At 36.3% G+C, this 25,840-nt stretch overlaps 1 protein-coding gene across 2 annotated transcripts in view; it reads right to left on the bottom strand.

Moving 5' to 3' along the window:
- The window catches only part of Nkain2 (sodium/potassium transporting ATPase interacting 2), a 1,044,320-nt gene that overhangs the window by 488,054 nt on the left and 530,426 nt on the right, over nucleotides 1-25,840 (bottom strand). For both annotated transcript variants that reach the window (XR_007832587.1, XM_051164285.1), the window contains exon 3: nucleotides 14,929-15,009. Coding sequence is in view for 1 of the 2 variants with exons in the window: in XM_051164285.1 (XP_051020242.1) it covers nucleotides 14,929-15,009 (81 nt within the window). In the remaining variant the exon portion in view is untranslated. The remainder of the gene's footprint in view (nucleotides 1-14,928; nucleotides 15,010-25,840) is intronic.

The following is a 25,840-nucleotide window of genomic DNA, read 5'->3' as shown; positions in this document are numbered from 1 at the left end:
GTCCACACTGGAGAAGATTATTATCACAGAGGCTAGGTATCTCTCTGCTTTCAAATTTCAAGTTTTAAAAAATTTCTGGTTTTGTATTTCAAATATTTTTAAATTTAAGTATGGGATCCGCCTCCCCCCCAAAAAAAAGCCCCACACACTCCAGTGTTGGATTTCAGGTACATACGTGCAGGTATGTACACAGTTTTTCACATAGGCTCTGAGAGCTCAATGAGCTGCCTCATCAGATAAAAACATTTTCCTCACATGCCACACAGCCTGAATTCAATCCTAGAACCCAAACTAATTGAAGGAGAAATAGAGTCCATTAGTACTTGTGGGTAAGAGCACTTGCAGCAAGCATGAAGACCCAGTATGGATGGGGTTGACTATCTTGCTAAACTGCAGATTGGGTCTGTAGATCACACTCAAATCCTATCTTTGCAAAGAAAGTGCAGTTAGGCACTGACCTATCTACCTATATCCCAAATCAAAGAGTTTTCAAAGAAATTCCACTAAAATTAGGGACTAGACAAGGCTTCCCATATCTCTTCAATACAGCACTTGAAGTTCTAGCTAGATCAATAAGACAACAAAATGAGACCAAGGGGAACCATATAGGAAAAGAGGAAGTCAAAGTATCACTACTTTCAGGTGATATGATAGTGTAGATAAGTGACCCTCCCCCAATTTCCACCAGAGCACTCCTACAGCTGATAAATACCTTCAGCAAAGTAGCCAGATACAAGATTAATTTTAAAAAAATAAGTAGCCCTCTTGTATACAAATGACAAACAGGCTGAAAAAGAAATGAGGGAAACTGCACATTTCACAATAGCCACAAAACCAACAAAGTATCTTGGTGTAACTCTAATCAAGCAAGTGAAAAACTTGTATGAAAAAAACTTCAAGGCTCCGCAGAAAGGAATCGAAGAAGACATCAGAGGATGGAAAGATCTCCCATTCTTAGAGATCGGTAGGATTAACATGGTAAAAAATGGCCATCTTAAGAAAAGCAATATCGATTCAATGCAATCCCTATCAAAATACCTACACAATTCTTTACAGACCTTAAAAGAACAATTCTGAAATTCGTATGAAAAACAAAACAAAACAAAAAAAACCGAATAGCTAAGATAATCCTGTATAATAAAATATCTTCTGTAAGTATCTCCATCCCTGATCTCAAGCTGTATTATAGCACAACTGTAAGAAAAACAGCATGCTGCTGGCATAGAAATATACAGGAGGAACAACAGAATTGAATCAAAGACCCAGAAATAAACCCACATACATAAGGACACTTGATTTTTGACAAAGAAGCCAAAACCATACAATGGAAAAAGATAGCATCCTCAACAAATGGTGCTGGTCTAACTGGATGCAGACTCTTTTTTTATCACACTGCACTAGACTAAAGTCCAAATGGATTAATGATCTCAACACAAAACCACATACACTAAATCTGTTAGAAAAAAAAGTGGGGCAAGGCCTTGAGCTCTTCAGAAAACCTTCTGAACAGAATACCAATAGTCCAGGCTCTAAGACCAATAATTAATAAATGGGACCTATTGAAACTGAAAAGCTTCTGTAAGGCTAAGGACACTGTCAACAGAACAAAATGACAGCCAACAGACTGGGAGGAGATCTTCACCAACCCTACATCTGACAAAGAGCTAATATCCAAAATACATAAAGAACTCAAGAAATTAAACACCACCAAGTCAAATAATCCAATTAAAAAATGGGGTACAGAACTAAACAGAGAATTCTCAACAGAGGGACATCGAATGGCTGATAAACACTTATAGAAATGCTCAAAGTTCCTAGTTATCAGTAAAATGCAAATTGATATAACTCTGAGATTCCATCTTATACCTATCAGAATGGCTCAGGTCAAAAACTCAAATAACAGCACATGCTGGGGAGGATGTGGAGAAAGAGGAACACTCATCCATTGCTGGTGGGAGTACAAACTTGTATAACCACTTTGAAAATCAATTTGGCGTATTCTCAGAAAATTGGGAATAGTTCTACAAATGTGTTCTTATACTATTCCATATTATGTAAACAGTAAAGTTACAAAAACTTAGCTTTAAATTTGTACCTATGGCAAGACCTATAATCCTAGTATAATTTTTATAGAGTATGCTTTTGAGACAAACAGTGTTGGCAAAGCCAAGATCATTTGGGTAAGTTTGCTTTTCATTTTGTTCAAGGCTATCTTGGGGACATGATGCCTGAAATTTTATTTTTATACTAATTTTACAAATGTTTCTTTGTGGATGAATGGTATTCTCATTGCTTAATAGACAATTGGTGTTTTAGGAGGGACACCAAAAGAAATATTAAAGGTTAGGAAAAAATCTTCTCAAAGTCTACACAGTAAACAGTAGCTTTGAAGTCAAAGTTTTTGATCTGTAAGATAAAATAAAGGCTCAGTCATAACACATTCGAAAGAACAGATCAAACTATCCAAGGCCATTTCCAAAGAGGCAGAGCTAGGAGGAGTATTGAGATCTGGACCGCTGTTTGTTTATTCAGCTTTGTTCTTTTGAGAAAGGGTCCCAGGAAGCACAGGGTGACTTTCAGCTTCCTTTGCAGCTGAGGCTGACAATGAACTCATGACCTATTGCCTCCGTTTCCCAAGAATTGGGAGCATGGGATGCATTAGGATGCTTAGCTAGGTCATGCCTTTGAATCAACAACACAGCAGCCTGTAGAAGCAACTGCTCCAGTGTCCTGAGGCATCACTGTGAGCTGTACTAATAGAACAGAGAGGAGACTCAAGGGAGTCTAGTCGATACCTGGAGGCCATTCTATCTTTCTTTTTCTAGCAGCTCTTGCTGTTCTTATTCTCTCTGAAAGAACGGGTACACCAGTATTGGATATGTGTGACACATCTGAGCCATTCCTCATAAAATGCTTTTCAGGCCTCAAGACTTTGCAAAGAATCATGGTGACTTTTCAGTTTGAGAGGCCCCACCTGCAATACTCAAGGCGCTTTTATGGCCAGCAATAAATAGGATGGTACTCTTGACACAAACTGGAGCATTAAGAACATGTATTAGCAAGAAAGAAAGATAGCAAAGCAAAACAAGAAATAATAAATGTGGAACTTAAGGTAGTCAGTTCAGTAGAGTTGAAGAAGCTGTACAAGCAATGTAAATTTTGTTGGCGAGAGGGGCAACTGACTAACCTACGAGAGAAGATAGAAGTCCTGTGACACAGTATATACTATTTCAGTGATGAGAGACAGACGAATGAAAGTGGAGATTTTCAGACATAGCTGGAGTTTCCAATTAAAGCTGCAGTTGCATGCCAGGCCTTCCCTACCCTGTGAAGCAAGAACTTTTGCTTCTGGAAATGCAGTTATGATAAAAATAAATGATGCATCTAACTTTTATGTTGAGGCTTGTTCATTTCCAGTTTGGAGTTGGCTTCTCCTTGAAGAAATATTTGGGAAGTTTAGAATGGAGATTTTGCTGCACAGAGGGGCACTGCATAAGCCTTGGACTCCAAAGGGAACATTTAAATAGCTCTTTCTCCTTCTGAGCACTTGGGTTTATTTGGACCTTTACTTGATAACTGAGATGGGGTCCATAATCGCTAATACATAGTGATAAATTTGATTACTTGCAACCATCTAGTCCTACATTCTAGTTTCTGCTTAAAAAAATGGCCAGAAATTAAGAACTCCCCTGGTGCCTTGCTTAAAGACTCCTATGAATATAATCTTTACAAAACAAAAGTGTATGCTCAATATGTAGGAGTCTGTCAAAGTTAAAATAACCTTAAGAACTCTGACCTCATTCCAGGAAACTCAAAATATATTTTTATTTTTTTTTAATTAATTTTATTAATTTATTCATATTACATCTCGATTGATAGCCCTTCCCCTGTTTCCTCCCATTCTTCTCTCCCTCCCACTTCTCCCCTTCTTCCCTCCCCTATGTCTGTGATTGAGGGAGACCTCCTCCCCCTATATATGCTCTTAGAATATCAAGTCTCTTCTTGGTAACTTGCTATCCTTCCTCTGAGTGCCACCAGGTCTCCCCATCCAGGGGACGTGGTCAGAAAAGGGGCACCAGAGTTCGTGTGAGAGTCAGATCTCACTCTCCACTCAACGGTGGAGAATATCATGTTCGTCGGCTAGGTCTTGGTAGGGGTTAGAAGCTTACTGCCTATATTCTCCTTGGCTGGTGCCTTAGTTTGAGGAGGACCCCAGGACCCAGATCTGCCTATCATAAAGTTCTTCTTGTAGGTTTCCAGGACCCTGTGGGTCCTACTATTTCCCCATTCTTCCATGCTACTCTCGCTTAAACTCTCTATAGGATGTCCTCTCCTCTGACCCACTTTCTTGGTAAGTAAAGATTTTCAAGGTACGTATCCCTTGGATTAGTGTCTCGATATCAGTGAGTATATACCGTTTGTCTCTTTTTGCTTCTGGGTGAACTCACTCATTATGATAATTTCTAGATCAATCCATTTGTCCACAAATTTCGGGAATTCCTCGTTTTTGATAGCTGAGTAGTAAAGCGACAGCCTACAGACTGGGAAAAGATCTTCACCAGCCCTTCATCTGACAAAGGTCTAATATACAAAATATATAAAGAACTCAAGAAATTAAACACCACAAAACCAAACAACCCAATTGTGAAAGGGGGCTTGGAACTTAACAGAGAATTCTCAACAGAGGAATATCAAATGGCCGAGAAACACTTAAAGAAATGCTCGTCCTCGTTAGTCATCAGAGAAATGCAAATCAAAACGACACTGAGATTCCATCTTACACCCATCAGAATGGCTAAGATCAAAAACTCAATGAACCACATGTTGGCGAGGATGTGGAGAGACAGGAACACTCCTTCATTGCTGGTGGGAATGCAAACTAGTACAACCACTTTGGAAAGCTATCTGGCGCTTTCTCAGAAAAATGGGAATAGGGCTTCCTCAAGACCCAGCCATCCCACTCCTTGGAATATAGCCAGAAAATGCCCTACCACACATCAAAATATATTTTGAAATGCCTGTGTGAATCATGGGATTACTTGCCCTGTGATTACTATTGCTCAAAATGCTGGGCGAAGTCTAGAGAGATAGCTCCTATATGGTATGGGGAATAAGGACCGTTCCCCCAACTCCCGCAGCTGTATTTGTAGTCAACTTCTGGAAGCCATATTCTCACTATTTGATCTCTATCCAAAGAATATCCGTAGTACACCCGGCTTTTGTCTTGGTCCTAGGAATGATTAAAACATGACACCTACCTTGTGTCCTAAACACTGGTCAGTTAAATAGCCACATAATTAGGATGTATTGATAAGAGCATGTAGTTTCATTTTCTTTATGTTTTATCAATTGGGCTCATTAATAAACAAGTAAAACGTTCTTGAGTGATCCATTACAATAGTGAAGTAGCCCAGTGGCCAGCATTCTCATGTGGTTTAATGGCCAATTGAAGCTTAATAGGAAAAAACAATCTATAAGTGGGCACTATAACACTTTCCCCAAAATCATGCAATCATTTATATACAATATATAAGGAGGCATTCATAATTTTTATTTATGCTTTTATGTTGTTACATCTTAATATAGCAAAATATTGTTCATTAGATAATCATACTTAAAAATCAAAGTTATGTCAATGCCATAGATGAAACAGAAAAGAAAGGGGGATAGCTATTCCATTTTCTTCAATAATATTAATATATTTATGACTGAAACAATGGATAAGTAAGAATGGTTCACATTTTAATTAATAAATGTGTATTCAAGTGTTTACTTCACGTAAGTTTTCCAAAGCCTTTGTTCAATTCATTCCTTCCTCAATTATAATGGGTTTGCACTGCAATGTGCATCTCTCAAACACACAGTCTTTTATGTGGGGTTGGTCACTTTATATTAATAAAATGTATTCTCTCCATTTCTCTTCTCTACCCTCTTGATATAGTTTTAAGCAACATTAAGATGAAATATTTTTGTCTACTGTACTACTGTCTTCATTATCTCATTATTCTAGCTTAAGATGATTCACTGTTTTTGTCAACTTCTGAGGACATCATTGATACTTTTCAGTATATTTTACCTTTTGTTTCTCAATCTAAGGTTATATGCATTTTTAAATTTTATAACACCAAAATGACATTAGTATTAATTTTTTTTAAAAGTTGAAAATATTTCTAGATATCGATTTCAAGCAGTTGGTCCTTACAGCTTAGAAGTATACTGTTGTAATTCCACAGAATTTCATTTCTCTAGTCTTGTTTCACAGTGGTCAGGGAACCTAAGCTTAATGAGTGCAGCTCCTAGTACTCTGAGCAGTTCATGATTTGATTCACGCAATGATTGAATGCTGTCTGCAGCTTTGAAAGTTCTAGATTATTGGAAGATGTTAAAAATTATTTATTATTATTTGCTAATTATGTTATGTGGGTTGTCAACATTTTAACTGACTTGTTTGATTGACATTTTTATAAAGTAGAGTTACAAAATCTGGCTAATGATGGAAATAAAATTTCTTTGCTATTATTTTTGCTTTATATATCTTGATGCTATATTTTTTTATTCTGGATAACTATTTTCTATGTGTCTCTCTGTCAATCTGTCTATCTACAGACACACACACACACACACACACACACACACACACACACACATCACCTTCTTGTTCTTCCTGTTCTTGTAATTCTTGTTTTTTGTCCTCCACCTCCTCCTTTTCCACTTTATTCTCTTTATTTTCCTTGTCCTTTTCCTCCTTCTTAACTCATTTATTTTAGTATTATATGGCTTTAGCCTAATGAGGTAATCAAGCAAACTGGAGAGCTTGAACAGGAGAATCCTAAGACCATCAGTTCAATTTCTTTTTTACAATTTGTTTCAAGATTTAATTCACCAAAAATCATATAATCCTTCACCTATTTTAATTGAAAATATTTTGGGACTGGAGAGATGACTCAGTGGTAAAGAGCACTGCCTGCTCTTCCACAGGTTCTGAGTTCAATTTCTAGCAACCACATGGTGACTCACAATCATCTATAATGTGATCTGATGCCCTCTTCTGCAGATAAAGCACTCATAAGGAATAAATAAATAAAATTTAAAAATTATACAATATATTCTGAGTATGGCTTACGCTCCCACAACTTCTCCCTACCTCCCATTTACACAACTACACACTTCGTGAATTATTTCTGTGTATAGGAAACAAACAGGCAAACACACACACATGCACATGCACACACACGCACATGCACACACACGCACATACGTACCGTAAGAATATAAAATCATAAACCTTAACATCTAAACAAAATACTAGTAAACAAGAAAATGCCTAGCTAAATCAATATGAGACACAAAACATACAAAATGCCATTTACTCCATTTTGTGTTGGCCTTCTACTGCTGAGCATGGAGCCTAACTTTATGTGAGGTTAATGTATCTAGAGGGACTCCATTGGAGAAAACGACTCTCTTCCTTTCAAACAATAGTCACAGCATCTTGGATAGGGATGAAAGATTGTGTCTTCTTCCCCTCCCCTCATCTCTGGGACCTCATCTGGCTTGAACTTGTGCAGACCCTGTACATTATTTCACAGTTTCTGTGAGCCCATATGTGCATCGGCCTTGTGGTGCCTAGAAGACAGTGTTTTTGGGGTGTCATCACTCTCCTCATCTCCTCTGGCTCCTACACTCTTCCTGCTCTCTCTTCTGCATAGCCATTTGAGCCCTGATCATGATGATCACTTGCTTCAGGCACTCTTGATTTTCACCACGTTCATAAGTGTCCTTATTATCATTATCATTATGCCATTCCTCCTTCAACTTTCTATTTTCTTGCATTAAATATCACTTTTATCTTGCAGTGAAATTACATTTTTTTGTTTGTTGGTGGTTGTATGTGTTTCTCAAGAACATGTTTTATACTTTTTGTAAAATATTTCAATAACTTCAAATATCAAGGGGTAAACTCAGAGACAATATTTATCTCAAACTTCTACCTTTATTTAGACCTGCCATTCTTCATTTCTTGACCAAAGCACAGATATTCCATAACTTACAATAGGAACATATTTTAAGAAGCATATTATAATTTGAAAAACATAATAAGTAAAATAATTATTTAATAAGACATTCCTTTAGCCAGGCGTGGTGGCACACACCTGTAATGCCAGCACTTAGGGAGGCAGAGGCAAGCAGATCTCCATGAGTTTGAGGCCAGCCTGGTCTACAAACCGAGTCAAGGACAGCCAAGGCTTCACAGAGAAACCCTGTTCTATAACCTCTCCCAATTCTTTAATAACTATACACATTCAAAGACAGTAGTAAAGTGAACCTGGACTTTAACCCCAGAAATAGTTTGTATTGGGTAATTTCTTGATTATTTTTCAAATAATTTCAAATATAAAAAAGTATTCTGTAGAATCTATCCCTTAACTTTTCAAGACTGTTAAAATTGTTTCACCATTTTTTAAAACTTATGGCTACATTTTCATTTCCACTTTCTTTCTGTGTCTGAGCAGTTAAAATTTCATTAGAGTTGGGAGAAAAAATTTATCTAAGTGATTTTTAAACTTTTTTAATTCATATTTTTAGTCACATGCAGATCTCACCATTGCACTATTAGCAAAACTGTTTAAATGTTCAAGGGTGTTTAATCAAAGATGTGCTGCTTTATAAATTCCCTAAAAAATGGTTTCTGCAGGTTCAAGCCTGAATTCTTAAGTCTCCTTTTTCACCCTGACAGCACAGTTCTTAAAAACCAGTGAATGCCTTCATGTTATGCCTTCCTACAGTACTCAATCATCAAAGTCTGTTATTCTCAGCTGGGCATGGTGGCACACGCCTTTAATCCCAGCATTTGGGAGGCAGAGGCAGGCAGATTACTGTGAGTTCTTGGCCACCCTGGTCTACATAGTGAGTTCAGGACAGCCAAGGCCACACAGATAGATCCTGTCTAAAAGAGAGAGAGAGAGAGAGAGAGAGAGAGAGAGAGAGAGAGAGAGAGAGAGAGACGAGGAGGAGGGAGAGGAGAGAGGAGAGAGAGAGAGAGAGAGAGAGAGAGAGAAGAAAATAATTTGTTATGCTCAAAATTTGGTGTGTTTGCTAATGTATACACACATATTACATACATATACATTATATATAGAGTGATGCCAAACAGTACAAAATAAATTCATATGTATACCTATATATGGTATTTATAGACATACTGTATATGTGGTTCTACCCAAGAGTCCCTTATCTTTTGCCTTCTATATATGTTATACATATAAACCTATATAATATAAAGATATATAAACATATAGGTATCTCAAAATAAAATAATAAAAATGTTTTTTCATCTATCTTATAGTCAGTGTAAAAGACTTTTATTATTTTTTTAAATCCCCTTTTCTTTTTCAAATACATTTTGACATGAAGTTTAGGTTTTTTTTTCTTCTTCTTTAATAGGAAGTGAAATTTGGATGTTGGAGTCTTCAGAGGTGGTGATGAACCCTTTTGGAGATTAAATTTAAGGTGACAATAAAAAGGACATGTCTCCCAGAAGAAGTTGGAGATGTAAAACTTGAACTTAGAAACAAGGTCAACACTGAAGAGAGAAAACTGGCTGACATGTGCGTAGAGATGATCACTTAAATTATGACACAAAAATACCATTTATAAAGAAAAATAACGTGGAAAGACAAATAAAAAGGGTCAACGACTCCATTTCTCACTTAAACGACATCACAAAAAAGAATAACAAAACAAAGAAATGATAATTGAACAAATAAGAGCACAGTCAGCAGATTTTAGTAAATACCAAGATATGCAAATCACAGATGGTTCATTTTCAGTGTTGTTAATGAACCACAGCATCGTTAGCATTCTATCAAATCACCATTTTATGTAGCAAAATATGCTTGAAAATTTAAACTTTTTTTCTAGTTAGATCAGTAAGAGTAATGATGACATTTGCCATCATTGCCATAGTCCTTGGTGTCCAGGGAAGTTAAGGAGCTGTAGGCTCCTGCAGGAGGAGGCAGAGTAGCAGACATTGAAACTAAATGTGTTTGCCAATTCCACTTTGGTTTCTGTGCTTCCTGTTTCTGGCTCCAGTCCCTAGACTTCTGCCTGCCACATGCCTACCTGCCATGCTTAAGCTAAATCAAACCCTTTCCTCTGCAAGTTACCTTGCTCATGACTTTTTTATTTTTATTTTTTACTTTTACATATACATTTATATTATTACACATATATACAATAAACTGCATACAGCCAGAAGGACCACAAGATGATTAGGAATTGTGTAAATGTTACATTCATAGTGTTTTGCCTACTTGTATTTGGAAACCTTTCCTATCTTGGTGACCCTACAACTCTGAAGGTAAATCAATATCTATCATATCTTATCTCTCTCAACCTAAAAATTTATATCTAGACCTAAAAATATCTTAACCTCTAAACAACTAAGCTTAATTGTAAAACCCAACCATCTGGTCGTCAACACCATTAGTTGTCAGTGGTCTGCCACTGCCCGCCCCTGCCCCACCTCCACCCGCCCCTCGCCCTCCTTACACACTCGTGGTGTTTTAACACTGCAACAGAAACAGTAACTAATACATAACGGAAAGCAAAACCTAAAAACTTATGAATCCAATATGCTTTCCTATTGATTTTTATCATAATGGCCTTTTCTGTCTCATTTCATTATTTTTATATTGAGGCAGTGTCTCATTTATTTGCCCAGGATAATCTAGAACTGATAGACAAAGCTTGATTTTGCCATTTTTCTCATAGCTTTAATTGTAGGTGAATACAATTATGTTTGGCTTAAAAATGAGTATTTATTTTTATGGGAGGGTTGGGTTTTTTGATATTTTGTATTTTGTTTGTTTGTTTGTTTTTCTCAAGACAGAGTTACTCTGTGTAGTCCTGGCTGTTGTGGACTTGTTTTATAAACCAAGCTGGCCTCGATGTCACAGAGATTCACCTGCCTCTGCCTTCCACACTCCTGAGATTACAGGCGTGTGCTGCTTTACCCAGCGAGTATTAGTTTTTAAAGATACATTAATAGAAATACAAGTCTATAACTTAACTTCCTCTTTTTTCTTTTTACATACAAGGTAAGGTCACAGAAGATAAATTTCATATAAGCATTGATGTCATTTACATAAATATGTACAAACATTGAAATCTTTCTAAATGAATAAGGCATGTTATAGAAAAAGAAAACAACAATTGTTGTAATAGCACATTATTCTGTCTACCGTTCACGTATATTTTTAAGGACTTATTCTTTTTAATCCACATTGTATGGCAGGTTTTGTCTTCTCTTTGCCTCTTACAAAATAGAACAGTTTTATTCCCCAAAGCCTGAATTGGATGTATTATTACCTGGCTCTTTCATATGGCAACATTTAAGAATAAATTACATCTAAATCCTAGAAACTATTAAAATATGACAGCTTTCCTAGAAGGCCCTTCCATTTACCTTTGAAACACAGAAACACACACACACACACACACACACACACACACACACACATCATTACATATATTTAAGTATTGTTGCCTAGGTTTCACCAGCTCAATTTCTAACTTTTAGTGATATCTCATAGATATATGTCTGACCCCTTAGTATCACAGGTTTAAGTAAAAACAAATTTCTGGGTATAAACTAATACCCCTTTCTGCCTTCTCCATATGTTTACTGTTTTATGCATGTAAAACCATGATCACCATTGCTTAAGTCATGCCCTCCTCACAGGGATGGGATGGGCACCTCAAAATAGCCCTTTGAAAAGGTGTGTTAATATACAGCTTCAACTGGAGCAGCTTCCAATTTTTCACATCTAACAATTTCATTTTTTTTTCAAAATTTGAGCAGATCAGTACATTTCACCTACATTATTACTATGAAAAATTAGTTTTCTCATCCCAGGTCAAGAAATGAATAAATGAATCCAAAATACTTCATGTGTTCTTGTTCTGTTATGTACTTTGAACCTAAAAATTACTACAGATTAAAATGGCACGTCTTTCATCATTTTGCAGTAATTCAACTTAGTTGATGGACAGGGTAAATTTTCATGTCTATTGAAAAATGTTAAGAGAATTATAATTGACAAGTGTAATTTAATGAAATAAGAAAAACGGCTAGGAATACTTCTCAAAGCACTAACACAATGGTCACATCACATTTAATTTTCAAAGGCAACTTCAAACAACGCTACCAGATACAATGTATTGAAAACTTATTTCCTTTTGGTTTCCAAACAAGACATCTATTATAATGCCAACTCAAGGAAGAACACATTATATGAACACTGATGAAATTTAGTTTAAACACTATCTGTTAGCTACTAATATAAATCATATGGAGATAGTTATTATTGGATGGATGGTACTTTTATTGCTATGGCAATATATATTCCTATTATACATTAACAGAAAATTTAGAAAGCAGTTTTTTTATTTGTTAAAAATAAAAGTGTCTTTTGGGGGACTTTTACTGATACAATCTAAAACAAACCCATTGAAAATTTGGTAATAATTCTGTATTTTCATAAGAATAACCATATACCAATTTATACCAAGACAAACAATGACCAAACAGCTCAGTCTCAGATATCAGATGTTTGTAATCAGGTAAGTACTGATTGTAGATAGTGAGTTGGCTCATGATTGTATGTAGTTCATAACCATAAATAAAATTTGATATCTACATAAGTAACTTCTATTTAACTAAGTTTCACTATTCCTTGCCAATATTTGTTATAAAGCAATGCCTATTTTTATACATTGTGAAAAAATGTACCTCTGTCAGTAAGTAAATTCACTGAATTCCTTCTCTTATTCTATTGTCTGCAGTTATGCCTAGATTCAAGTAATGGATCATTCAGATGGTGTATATACTATCTGAGGGCTGAAAAAGACAAAGGTTCATGTGCGATAGTATGGATACTATCAGCAGTTTCAACAGAGCCATTATTGATTTTTCATGAATCTGTACATTTCAATCATGAGCACTTCCTCCTAGCATTGTACTCCCTATGACACGTGAGCTACTTGCCACAGCTAAAGAATTAAATGGTACAATCACAACCTTCTCACAACCTGTCTGGCCAGAGACAGAAAGAAAACCAGAACATATAACTACAGAGCTCAGCCTTTTTGGGTTTTATTTTACATTTTTTGTTAAAAGGAGATTATTAATTTTTCATGTAGTCTGAAGCTTTGGTGTGCAATGGAAAAAAAGGCAAGAAAATACTGTTAACTGCTTCATTGCTGATGAATAATCGTTAAATACCGGTTAGAATAAGATTTATCAGTCCTTTGGACTACCGCTTGCTTGGGCTTTAGGGTTTTAGGATGTGCCTTCACAGTTCCTTAATGCTCTTGTTTTAAAATCATGAGATCCCAATTTCTAGCCTGTCTCTAGATACACATGCAAAGTTTGGTACTAACTGAGAACATCTGTACACTCAGCTTGGCTCAATTCTGTTTCTCTGTGCTTTTATTAAAAAAAAATCTCTTCTGCTGAATCGTTTCACTCTGTCAATACTCCTGACACCTGACTTACCGTTCTAGTTGATGATTTTAAATACAGAACACTGTTAAACAGCATTCTAATGTGGAATTTCTGGGAAGAAAGTGAATTACAGTATAGCAGAAATGTATAAACAGGGGAATAATTCAGGTCCCTGGGAAGGCATGCTGTCTTTCAAGCAGTATCTTCATCTGTGTGTTTCTCCGACAGCAACCACAGTAATTTTTATCCATTGGTCACAGCACCTTCCCAAATGGGCTGTCTGCTGCCACAGAATACAGAATGAGTCTCTTGACGAATCACAAAGTGGTCATTCACCAGGCTGACTCTGAGGATGCAGCCCCAAATCTGATCATGGAGTATATCCATAGGTACTCCCTCATCCTGTAATGTCACACTCTTATTTTCTCTCCACATTTTGTCATGGGCCTCAGATAAATCAAAACAATCTCTATTTCATATAAATCCACAGCCCAGGTTTAATGATAAGTGAACACCACTAAGAGTGCTGAGCGTTTTGTCAAACTCCTAAATATAAATTACCACCACCTCGTTATTTAGCCTGACCAGATTGTGGAAGTGTTGTCTAGAGAGCTTTTTCTTCTCTTGATTCCTGGATTTGAAGATGTCAGTATATTTCAGATATTTATGACATGATAGTAATAGCAAAAGAATATGTCATAACTTCTGTATTTCAACAATAGCAATGCGACAAATTAGTTGGAAATTCTCTCCATGGTCAAGATTTACTTAAGCAAATGACCTTATTTGACCTATTAGATGTTAACTCTACTCCAATAGGTCTTCAGACTACATTATTTCAACAATGAATTCATGTTAGATTATATCAGTGATCCTCAGACACATTAAATATAGAAATAAAAAAATAAAGAAACCACAATGGAAATAGCAAGAGTTTTATGTCTTTTAGACTATGTTAGCATAATGTATTTATTTCTAATCATTCCTGTAATCAATTATTTCTTTCTAATAACAGCTTATGAATTATCTACTTTCTTGTAGTACGATTTCAGTTCAATCAGGGGAAACATTGTTGAATACAAGAAAAACGAAGTGATTTCAAACATCTTAAAGGTATTTGTCTCAGAAACATATCCTGTTTGGTTTTAGAAATTTCTCATGGATGTTAAAAAGACATTCTTCATTAGTAGTATTATAACTTATATTTTCCATTAATTTTGTTAAAAAGCACAAACAACATCTTTGTGACATACCAAACATAGCCTTGATTATAGAAGCACAGAGATTAAAAATAAGAGCATCGTTCATTTTACCTTCACCCACAGCATCTAGAAAACAAGAGCCAGGTGAGACTTGGCCTTACTTAGAAAAAGATTCATTAGCACAGGAGTGATGACTCAGGAAATCAGATGGCAAATTACCTTTGAGAGATCCCCAGCCTCCAAATAGAAGCAGATAACAAACACATTCCATGTCACCCAGAGGACTAGCCAGACAGCATACTGCAGAAAGGCAATGGGAGAAGAACAGAATTAATTTTGAATTAGCTGAGGCAGAGCTAACTAGATCTTGAATTCCTAAACATTCAAATCATAAAATTCATGGAGAATATTAGCTATTGCTTCCATCTACAGAGCAGGCATAGATACACATTTATCTCTCTGGCTTCTGATAAGGTTTTATGGTTTCAGAACTCATAAAATATTGAAGGATAATTTTTAGGTTTTTAAGGAGGAAGAAATAATGTTTCCCTTTTATATATAAAGTTTTTTTGTTTGTTTTACAGACATAGAGAGAAGTGGATACTGCAGTAGACATTCTACATATGCAAAAAGAAAACATTAGTTTAGTAAAGTAATCTTTACAGTGGCTATGCAAATGTTTTTCAAGTTATTCAGGTTATTCCCAACTTTTAAGTTCCTTATGACCGTGTCTCATATAGTCAGCCATCTTTATTTTCCTTCCTCCCTTCCTCCCCCCTCCCTCTCTCCTTCCCTCCTTCCTTGTTTCCTTCCTTCCTTCATTATTTTGTTTGTTTTTCACGTCTTTGTTCATTTATCATTTATCCCTAACTTTATTCTCTTGTCTACGTAGTGTATATTATGCAGAGGTAATACATTCCCTTACCAAGTTCTCATCCTGTCGAACTATTTTATACACCTAAAAATCAATATCCTAGAAGAACGTTGCAGATAACAAAGGGCAAAAATAAACCACCTGGAAATTCATGTCAAATGAAGGAGATGATTTTTAAAAAGACGATTATCACATAGGAATCATTAAAGTATATGTGATGCGAATATAAAGGAGGGAGATGGAATCGGTGCATAGCTCATTTTCAGGAACAAACATGAAAGTTTAAAGTCATAGGGGAGGGGAATAAGGGGAAAATGTGAGGGAGGGAAGAATTGGAGGATACAAGGGATGGGATAACCATTGAGATGTAACAAGAATAAATTAATAAAATAAAATAAAAGTAAATAAAAAAAAAGAAAGAAATGTGAAGCTTCTTCCAGGAGATGTGATGTAAACTGACTTTCAGAGTTAATAAGTCAAAATGTGGGGGCTGACTGCAGGTGTGATCTCAGGAAGGAAACAATAGACCTGGTTTTGCTCATCAATGGAAACCACTGGGTATTATTGTGTTACTCCTGGTAAATAAGCCCGTGGCTTCTAGTCCTTTGATAGTGAGTCTTAGATCTTTATACTACTATTTAAGACACCCCCATGATTTTGAATCATGCTGCCTTTTTACTCACTTACTTGAGCTCATCCCTATAGAGATCCTGGATTCTAAACATATTGATGACTTTCTGTTCCCTAGACTTAAAATCCATTTTTCTTCTTAGGGTCTTTTACCATATGATTCCTTCATCATTGATTTTTTTTTCCTTTTCTCTACACATTACTCTTCACATCCATCAATATTTTATTTTTCTTCAAAGGTCACCTAAAATATCACTTGCTGACAGACACGCAGTTATATCTGGCTGAGCTTTCCATAGTGTTTCAGCTGACTTTACATGCCTTAATTGCACCCCTAACATTATTTTTAATTACTTACATAAATGTCTAATGTACAAACAATATTTTTAGGAAATAGTTCTTTGCATATAAGTTCCTAACTTAATACCTTGGTTAAAAAAGACATTCAGAAAATATTGTTTTTCAATCAATGAGTAAAAGAGGAGAAAATATTATTTTCAGTCACAGAATTTAGACACTTCGCATGGTCATACTTTTTGCAGGCAGACTGTGGCCTTACATAATGTGAGAAGTGATAGAATTGTGCAATGGTACATATTAGTCCACAGCTTTTTAAAGATGTTGGGTTGTTCCAAGTGCTGTACAGGGGTGCTGTTCTGTCGAGCATACAATAAAGAAGGCCAAATAACATGGTTTCAGAATGAAGAGATTTGAGATACCATGTGAACTGCTGATGGAGTAGCTACAGCAAAACAGGGTCTTGGTCAGTAGAACAGGGACTCTATGAAACATTTGAGTTTTATCAGTGTGTGCATTTTAGATAGCTTAGCTTATTTTTAAGCCAAAATGGAAGCAGAGGTGTTATCCGGTATGGGAAGCATTGTTGATATCATCTTCTTGTTAGATTTTTGGTTTACAAATATTTCACTGATTGCCTTTTCACTCCAGTTGTTCCCTGCTCTCTGAAGATTCATTTTTATTGTATATAACATATTCCAGGCGTGTTTGGATTTTCTGTAACTTGGCTATGTTGTTTCTAATAAAAAATCTTGCTTATTACAAAGTGCTGAAGTGTTTCCTCTATGGTGGTTTCAAAGAGTTTTGGGTATTACAAATATTTGACTTACAGGTTTGGATTTTAGTTTCAGAAATACAATGAAGTTCTGGATCCTCACTGATTGCATGATGAAGATTAGCTACCATTTGCAATCATTTAGTTATTTTTTAAAAGAAGTAAAGAGAATGGGTAGAAAAACTAAATTTATCTTTTTCTTTGATCACATGACCACATTCCTTCGCCTCATTTATGATGCGTGGACTGATCTTACTTTCTAAGAGATATCTGAAGAATAGTAAAATATTTGGGAGGATTGGCTAACATGCTTTTCATTGCATGACTCAAACATGCTTAAAAATTTGTCATCGGCAGGCATTAAAGTACTTTAATGCTAGATTGGAGATGAAGCTGAGAAGTAGAGCCTTGAGTGTGGAAGGATTGGGACCAATCTTAAAAGCATAAAAGGTAAACATGACACAAAGGAAGAATTTACTTGTTTGTTTTGTCTGCAAGGGTCATGGAGCTCTAAGTGCAGGTGCTGGGAAGATGCAACAAGGGGGCATCAGATTCCCTGGAACTGCAGTTACAGATGGTTCTTTGATGCCATATGGGTGCTGGAAATCAAACTTAGATCCTTTAAAATAGGAGTCAATGCTTTTAGCCACAAATTCATGTCTCCAGACTCTATTACATAACTGAAATTACATACAATTTTTTGAGACAGGGTTTCTATGTGTAGCCTTGGCTGTCCTGGACTCACTTTATCTACCAGGCTGGCATCGAACTCACAGCGATCCGCCTGTCTCTGCCTCCTGAGTGCTGAGATTAAAGGCGTGTGCCACCACCGCCCCGGCTTACATACAAAGTTTATAAGTTGCATAAATGTTACCTATTTCTCCATGGGTTCATGACATAGTTATTCATCCAATAATATAAAGAATAGGTAAGTAACAATTTCTCCTCAAGATTAATATAGTCTTTTAGACTTATATTTAATTCTTACATGTATGTTATATATTAATATAAATTATATTCCATTTGTTTAAAACTTGAACTGAAATTAAACAGTTTTATGGGAAGATGGCTAAGAGATGTCCCACAAAAGTTAATGATAACAAAGTTAAGAACACAGTACACATTACCTGTGTCTGTAAGTTAGGAATGCTACAGTTCTATTGAAGATAATATGATATCATGGGTCTTTGGGTTCTGCAACACTTTATCATGTTGGTAATTCATGAGGCTTCTGGGAGACAAGGTTTTGGAATGTTTAAGAGTACTTATTACTTGAATGTTCAATGGATGCTACCATTTTAATATAATACTTATATTTGCCCACTTCTCTTTGTTAAATTAAAACAGCAGTAATCCCACAAGTTTATCAGCGCAGACATGGTAAGGCACGCCCACTAATGTCTATAACACATCATTCTACACAGATTATTTTGCAACCAAGAGTTACTCCATTGATGCAATATGGTCATCCCTAACTAAAAAGTTTTCTCTTATTCTTTGTTGTTTATCATCATCATTATTATTATTATTATTATTAATTCATCTTAGGTCCCAATTGTTATCCCCTTGCTTTTATCCCTACTTCCTCCCTCTTCTGCCCTATTCTCCTGCCCTAGACCTTGGGCAGGGGGAGGGGAACACCTCCCTGACCTTCTGACCACAGCCTATCAGGTCTCATATGGATAGCCTGCATCCTCTTCCTCTGTGTGTCTACATGGTTTCCCTGCCAAGAGGATGTGTTTAAATCTGGGCCACCAGAGTTCATGTCAGAAACAGTCCATGCTCTCCTCGCGGCCCTGGAGGATAAACCATCCTTTGGCTATATCTGAACAGGGGGTCCTTGGTTGGTGTAGCAGCTTGCGCTGGGGGGGGGCGGGGAAATGGGTCTTGATGGTTTTTCTGAGGTGCTCCTGAACCCTCTGGGTATTTCTGTCCCCCAACTCTTTCATACCACTTCAACTTCCAAAATGGATATGTAGAGAGCCTATTTGAAACAAGCACTTTACAGTTTTCAATTACAAAAGCACTTTCTTAAATTTTTACTTACTATATCCCACATTTATGAATGACATTCTATGCCCTCCTTATTCTGTGGGCTGCGTTTCATAGGAGTTATGGTAAAGATTCTGCATGCCCACATTGTCTGAGTTTAACACAGAAGCATGTGCTCCTTTTTTAATCTTTGCATTTCCTTGCATTTCTCTGTATACTTCACTACAAGACAGATTACCACAAGCTTGCATGTGGAAGGACTGGGATTGCCACGAGCTTACAGAAGAGAGCCTGCATTTTTAGTGCTCTGGCCCCTTTAACAAATGGGGAAAACACACGAAGATACTCCTAGTAATGCTGGCAGTCATTTCATTATGGAAAATAGGGTGTATACTACATTTGCTCCATTTTTCTCAATGTATTAATCATCTCTCATTTAACTTTCTTTTACAACTTTACTTTCTTCGCTTTTTTCATGATTCCTTTTTATTGTCATATTTCTTTTTTCAGTAGCTAGTGTTTGTATTTATTTGGACCAAGTATCTTCCAATTGAATTTTGATTTTTGCCTGTGTATTGATGAAGTTATTTTCATTTTCTTATAAATTATTTGTGATTTATGCCAATAAATTCTATTGCTGAGTGTTTTTTAACCTGTTCAAGTAATAAAAACTATAAGGGTATGTGTTGACCTCTTTCCACTTGCTGCAGTGAGTAGATTGGCAATAGCTGAGCATTGCTCAGCCTGGATGTAATTGGAAAAGACATTCTGCCTGGGAGGACTACACTAACAAGATGACAAAGTATTGCACTGGCTAGGAATCACCTAACTTGTAGTTTTCTTCAGCAAAACGAATCTTACTTTAGTCCCATTTTTTCCCTGTGAAAAGACTTATATTTTACTTTACAGATAAAAGCTTAAAAGCTTTCATCTAGTATCTGTGATAAGAGACAGATTCCATTTTTGATGAAATTCGCTTTTCAAGAACTGATGCCTGAAGCACCCACTAAACCATTTGAGAGACTAACGCAATTTGAATCTTACCAAAATGCTGACAACCGTTAGCTATAAACAAAGTAATGATTCATCATGATCTCCCAGTTGATTGGTGGCTCTAATAACAAACTCAACTTCTTTAAATAAAGTAAAAAGTAGCTAAGGCTCTTAATAATGGTAGGACACTGTATTAGGTAACTCAGATATATTGTGGGGTGGGTGATTATGATGATGATGATGATGATGATGATGATGATGATGGTGTGTGTGTGTGTGTGTGTGGGTGGGGTGGGTGATGATGATGATGATGATGATGGTGTGTGTGTGTGTGTGTGTGTGTGTGTGTGTGTGTGTGTGTGCAGGCACACGTGCCAGGACACACGTGTGAAGATCAGATGACAAGGGAGCTCCTTCTCCCTTTTACTGTAGCATCCTGTGTCATTGGCTTTTCTGGCAACCATCTTTACCACCTGAGACATCTAAGTCGCCTGACACATGACTGCATGATATGTAGGAATGGGGACTGGGTTGTACAAGGCTTACATGCTATTACATATCTTATTAGAATGAATAGCTGTCCCATCTGCATGACATGGCCACGACCTGGTCAGCACTGTCATTTACAATAAAAAATGCATAGAGTTAAACTGTAGATTTTTAAGGTGTCATATATATATTTAGCAAGATAAGATATATAACTTTAGCATAGTTTGTCAGCTTTACATGGCCAGGTCTGCATATGACTTTACAAGTTTTTAAGATAAAACGAACTGTATACAAGAAGAACATTATGATGGGTGGATCTGGGCCCAGGTGTTCCGCTCAACTATGGCACCAGCCAAGGACAATACAGGCTGTTAACTTCAAATCCCTACCCAGATCTAGCCATTGGACAGGACATTCTCCACAGTTGAGTGGAAAGTGGGGTATGACTTTCACACGTACTCTGGTGCCTCATATTTGACCATGTCCCCTGGAGGGGGAGACCTGGTGGCACTTGGAAGAAGGACAGCAGGTTACTAAGAAGAGACTTGATACCCTGTGAGCATATACAGGGGGAGGAAGTCCCCATCAGGCACAGTCATAGGGGAGGGGAGTAAGGGGAAAATGGGAGAGATAGAAGAATGGGAGGATACAAGGGATGGGATAACCATTGAGATGTAACAAGAATAAATTAATAAAAAAATAAATTGAAAAAACCGAACTGTATAAACTATGTTTATACAGCTGTAGAAGACAGCATTGTTTTTCTGAAGCAATGACTTTTCGAAAAATTAAGGGAGAACAAAAATACTTAACACAGACACTTTTTCTAAAAAAAAAAAAAAAAAAAAAAAAAATAGACTTTCTCTTAGGATATTAAGAGGAAGAAACATTATTTAAAACAGAGATTTTAGTTTATGGTTTGTTTGGCATTCTAATTTCGTGTTTAATCTTCTTAAATTAAATGTATTTAGAAAATTAGTGTTTGGCAATAGTATTATTATTGGGAGATGAGAGAGGAAGACAAAGTGAGTCGCTTGCCATGTGATGTCATAAGTGATTTATTAGTAGAGCAATGGGTCATGAGTGACTTCACATTCATTAGCTACCAGCTGGATGCATGAGATTCCAGCAGATGTGTCAGAGAAGCATTAAAGGGCATTACCGAATTTGTCTACTGATTAGACTTCCACTTCCTAGTGCAATGCTATCAATTATTGATATGCAGTCAATGTAATCTGCAGAATTGTTTTGTGGTTGGGATATTATCCCTGGGCTACAAATAACAGCAACTCATATCACTGAGGCCACACTGCTAATAAAAACGCAATGATACATCAACTCTATTGTGCTTTAAACATCTCCTTAAAGCAAAACATGCAGAGGTTAGAATCATCAAGTGTTTACAAGAAAAAGGACGATGCTTGGAAGATGGAGACATCTGCTTTCAAACCCAAACATTTTTGCCAAGCGTGTCTTGAATGCACTGACATTTTGGTCACTGATCTTCATATCTTACGTTGGCTTTTCATCTCTGAGAACTGCATCACTTGACCTGCTAGGTGCTGGCATCACTTTCTTATCTGTTGTTATGATAAGGAGAAAATGTAGCCCTAACAATCCACTGATCTTTCAGTTTGGAGTATTTTAGGACCAAGAATAGTCTACATCCCAACAAAGATCAGCAAATCTCGTTACACACAATTCCTGCGGTAAAACTTTCTCTTATAAAAAATTGCTATATAACATACACTACTGTTATTTTGTAATGCTCCTAAGAATAAAATCTCTGGTAATATTACCATCTACAATCTCTTAAAAATCTAATGCTATGCTGAGCATGGTGGTACATGGCTTTAATGTACTTCTTTGCCCCCAAAATATCTAATGCTAAATCTGATGCTACCACAAAGAGGAGGAAAATTAGTTTCTTCTTGGTTAAGTTAATCCAAAGCTTCTATCATTTGATCAAGCTTGCTTGCAGTTTTATATCTGCATAGGCATTTCTAAAAATTCTATACTGTTCAGCTCATTTTAAAAATCCCTCCATTATCTGGCCTTTCTTATCATAGAGAATACTAATGTTTCTGAATATCAAACAGGAGAAATTGAAGAACTATCATACGTTGAAAGTAGCTCATTTAACGTTTTAACGTTATATCTTCATATTCCATTCTATGCAGATTGTTAAAGTCTTTTCTAAATTAAAAATAGTCTTCTTCTGTCTTCTATACTTCATGGATTTCACTTGATGAGGAAGTCTCATGAAAAGACTACACCATACATGAAATTCCAATCATCCACAGTTAATAGGTTAATTCTCTGCTACGTAAACTTTTAGTGTCTTTATCACATTTGTATTAATTCTGAAAAAAAAAATAGGATTCTCGTAAACATGTTAGTTTAATTTGACATCAACATCCCTTTCACAATCATACTTGAAAATATTTAGCTTAATCAACAGTCTATAAATTTTCAAACATTCAATGAGCACTATTTTAATAAATGTAAAAATGAGTATTGGATTTTCCAGGACTACAAATCAACCCATCTCATATGACTTGTTTGTCTTGAAGTAAAAGGTGGAAGGTGATTTCTGCTGATCAAAAAATAAGAATATCCATGCAGCATAAATAAAAATGCATGCAACTATATTCTTGTATTTTAACTCACTCAAAATACTTAATTGGTGGAAACATAGATCTCTACTATTCCTGAAGCTGTAAATGTTTTATCAAAGGTTGTTGTCCATCTACAATAATTTGTGTTATAAGGAAACATTCTGATTCATGTGTGTAAATAAATTTGAGATTTTTAAAAGTTAATAAAACAACTTAGTGAAACATACCAAGTTATATTAAGACTATAAACCTAGTTTGAGCGGGACCCCTGGGCCCAAATCTGCCTATCATATTGTTCTACTTGTAGGTTTCTAGGACCCTCTGTATCCTTTTATTTTGCTATTCTCCCATGCGTCTCTCATTTAGAGTCCCAATAGGATGCCCTCCCCTTTGTTCCAGTTTCCTGGTAAGTGAAGGCTTTCGTGGGACATGCCCCTTGGGCTAGTATGCAGATATAAGGACAATACAGGAGGTAAACTTTAAACCTCTTCCCAGATCTAGCCAAAGGTCAGAATATTCTCCACAGTTGAGTGGAGAGTGTGATATGACTTTCTCACGTACTCTGGTGCCTCACATTTGACCATGTCCCCTGGAGGGGGAGACCTGGTGGCACTCAGAGGAAGGACAGCAGGTAGCCATGAAGAGACTTGATACCCTATGAGAATATACAGGGAGAAGTAATCCCCCTCAGGAACAGTCATAGGGGAGGGGAATAATGGGAAAATGGGGCGGGGGAGAAATGGGAGGATACAAGGGATGGGATAAACATTGAGATGTAACAAGAATAAATTAATAAAAAATATTAATTAAAAAAAGACTATAAACCTAAAATTTAGGTGACATTAAGATTATATAGTAATGTTATTGATTCTTTGTGTAGTGTAGTGTTGCGCATCTGCACTACAACAATGAGGGAGGAGCAAATAATCTTTAATTTGCTTTAAATGCAGTTTTCGTGTATTATTTTGTATTTATTACTATTTGTGCTTCAGAGTGGCACCAACAATTTTTCCTTTCTTGCTATCAGCAAATGCTTAATTCCCATATAGCTATCACTTTTATTTTGATATCCATTTAAGGATTCTAATAACAATTGCTTTTCTTTTGTTAAAGGTTTTGGTATTTGTCCAAAATCATTAATGATAATGAATTTTCTAGATTCTTGATATTCATAATTTGAAGATCCTCTAAAATGTATTCATTTAAATGTTAACTGGAGTATGGGTTTGTGTGTGTGTGCATGTGTGTAAACAGCTGCACACACCTGTAATGAAGGTTTTCTTCTATACTTCTTCACCTTATTCTTTTGAAACAGAAACTCTCACTGAAACTGGACCACTCACCTAGGTGGCCAGCAAGTCCTTGGGATTTGCCATTATTTTCTTAGTCTGTAAGCTCAGCAGTAGGATTACATAAGCACTTTGTGTGCCTACCGTTGTGCATGGAAACACGTTACCTTCTGAGATATCTCCCCGGGCCCTGAAGATTTTTATATAATACATTTATCACAATTTCATTCTATTGTTCCTTATCACCATTCCTTAGTAAATTGTGTAACAGCCTTTACAGAACCATGTACATGTAAGTTCCCCAAACCTGGAGAATTGTTACCATATAGAGCAAACTGGATAGGAAAATAACATTTGTTGTTGTTATTGTTGTTGTTTATTTGTTTTTTTCAGAATTGAGTAAAAAGGTGTTGGAGGTGTTCTGCTGTCCTTAAAGAACTGGAATATCCAACAACATAATGTGTATCTTTGGAGGAGGCAAATGCATACTTTATAGAGAGAAGAAAAAAGGTGCAGGAAGGCTGGATGGTGCTGGCCTAAATACAGACAGGACTTACCAAACACTATGGAATTTATAACTTTCAGAAAGCTTATTAGTCAAAGATATGTTGGAGGCTAGAAGCTCTGGCAGAAGAGGAAAGCCTGATCTTGCTTGTTACACCGATAACAGACTTTGGGAATCTAGGGGAAAAATATTTTAATTTTTCAGATGAACAATTTTGTGGTATTTGGGGTTGTGATGCATGACTGAAGCAACAGGCAAATAGTATATGCACAGATGCATGCTGGAGTATATAATACCTAGACGCATTGGTGATGAGTTATTTAGATATTGAGATGCACTGCTTTTCAGTAACTACATTAGTACCTCTGAATAAGTCCATTACTGCTGTCAGAGGGAAACACAGACAGATGTACAAACAGCAAGTTGCAGAAAATGTGTGAAGTGCTATTCCTTATATCATTAGGGGTCTATTTGTAGGTTGAAAAGTTATGAAGCGCTATGAAGGGATGATTAGAAAAGAGAAGATGTACAGGAGGGGGAATCCACATTCCACTAATGAGTATGATCGATTTCCAAAGTGAGAGGGTGAGTAACACAATGTTAATCATTCAAGTTTTTGCAGAATCAAAGTTATCATACAAAGAATAATAAGATAAAATCATGTTATAT

This window comes from Acomys russatus, chromosome 21, assembly GCF_903995435.1.
Source record: "Acomys russatus chromosome 21, mAcoRus1.1, whole genome shotgun sequence".
In the NCBI taxonomy this organism is placed as follows: Eukaryota; Metazoa; Chordata; class Mammalia; order Rodentia; family Muridae; genus Acomys; species Acomys russatus.
The sequence above is the reverse complement of the archived record's forward strand: the minus strand, read 5'-3'. Positions and strand labels throughout refer to the sequence as shown.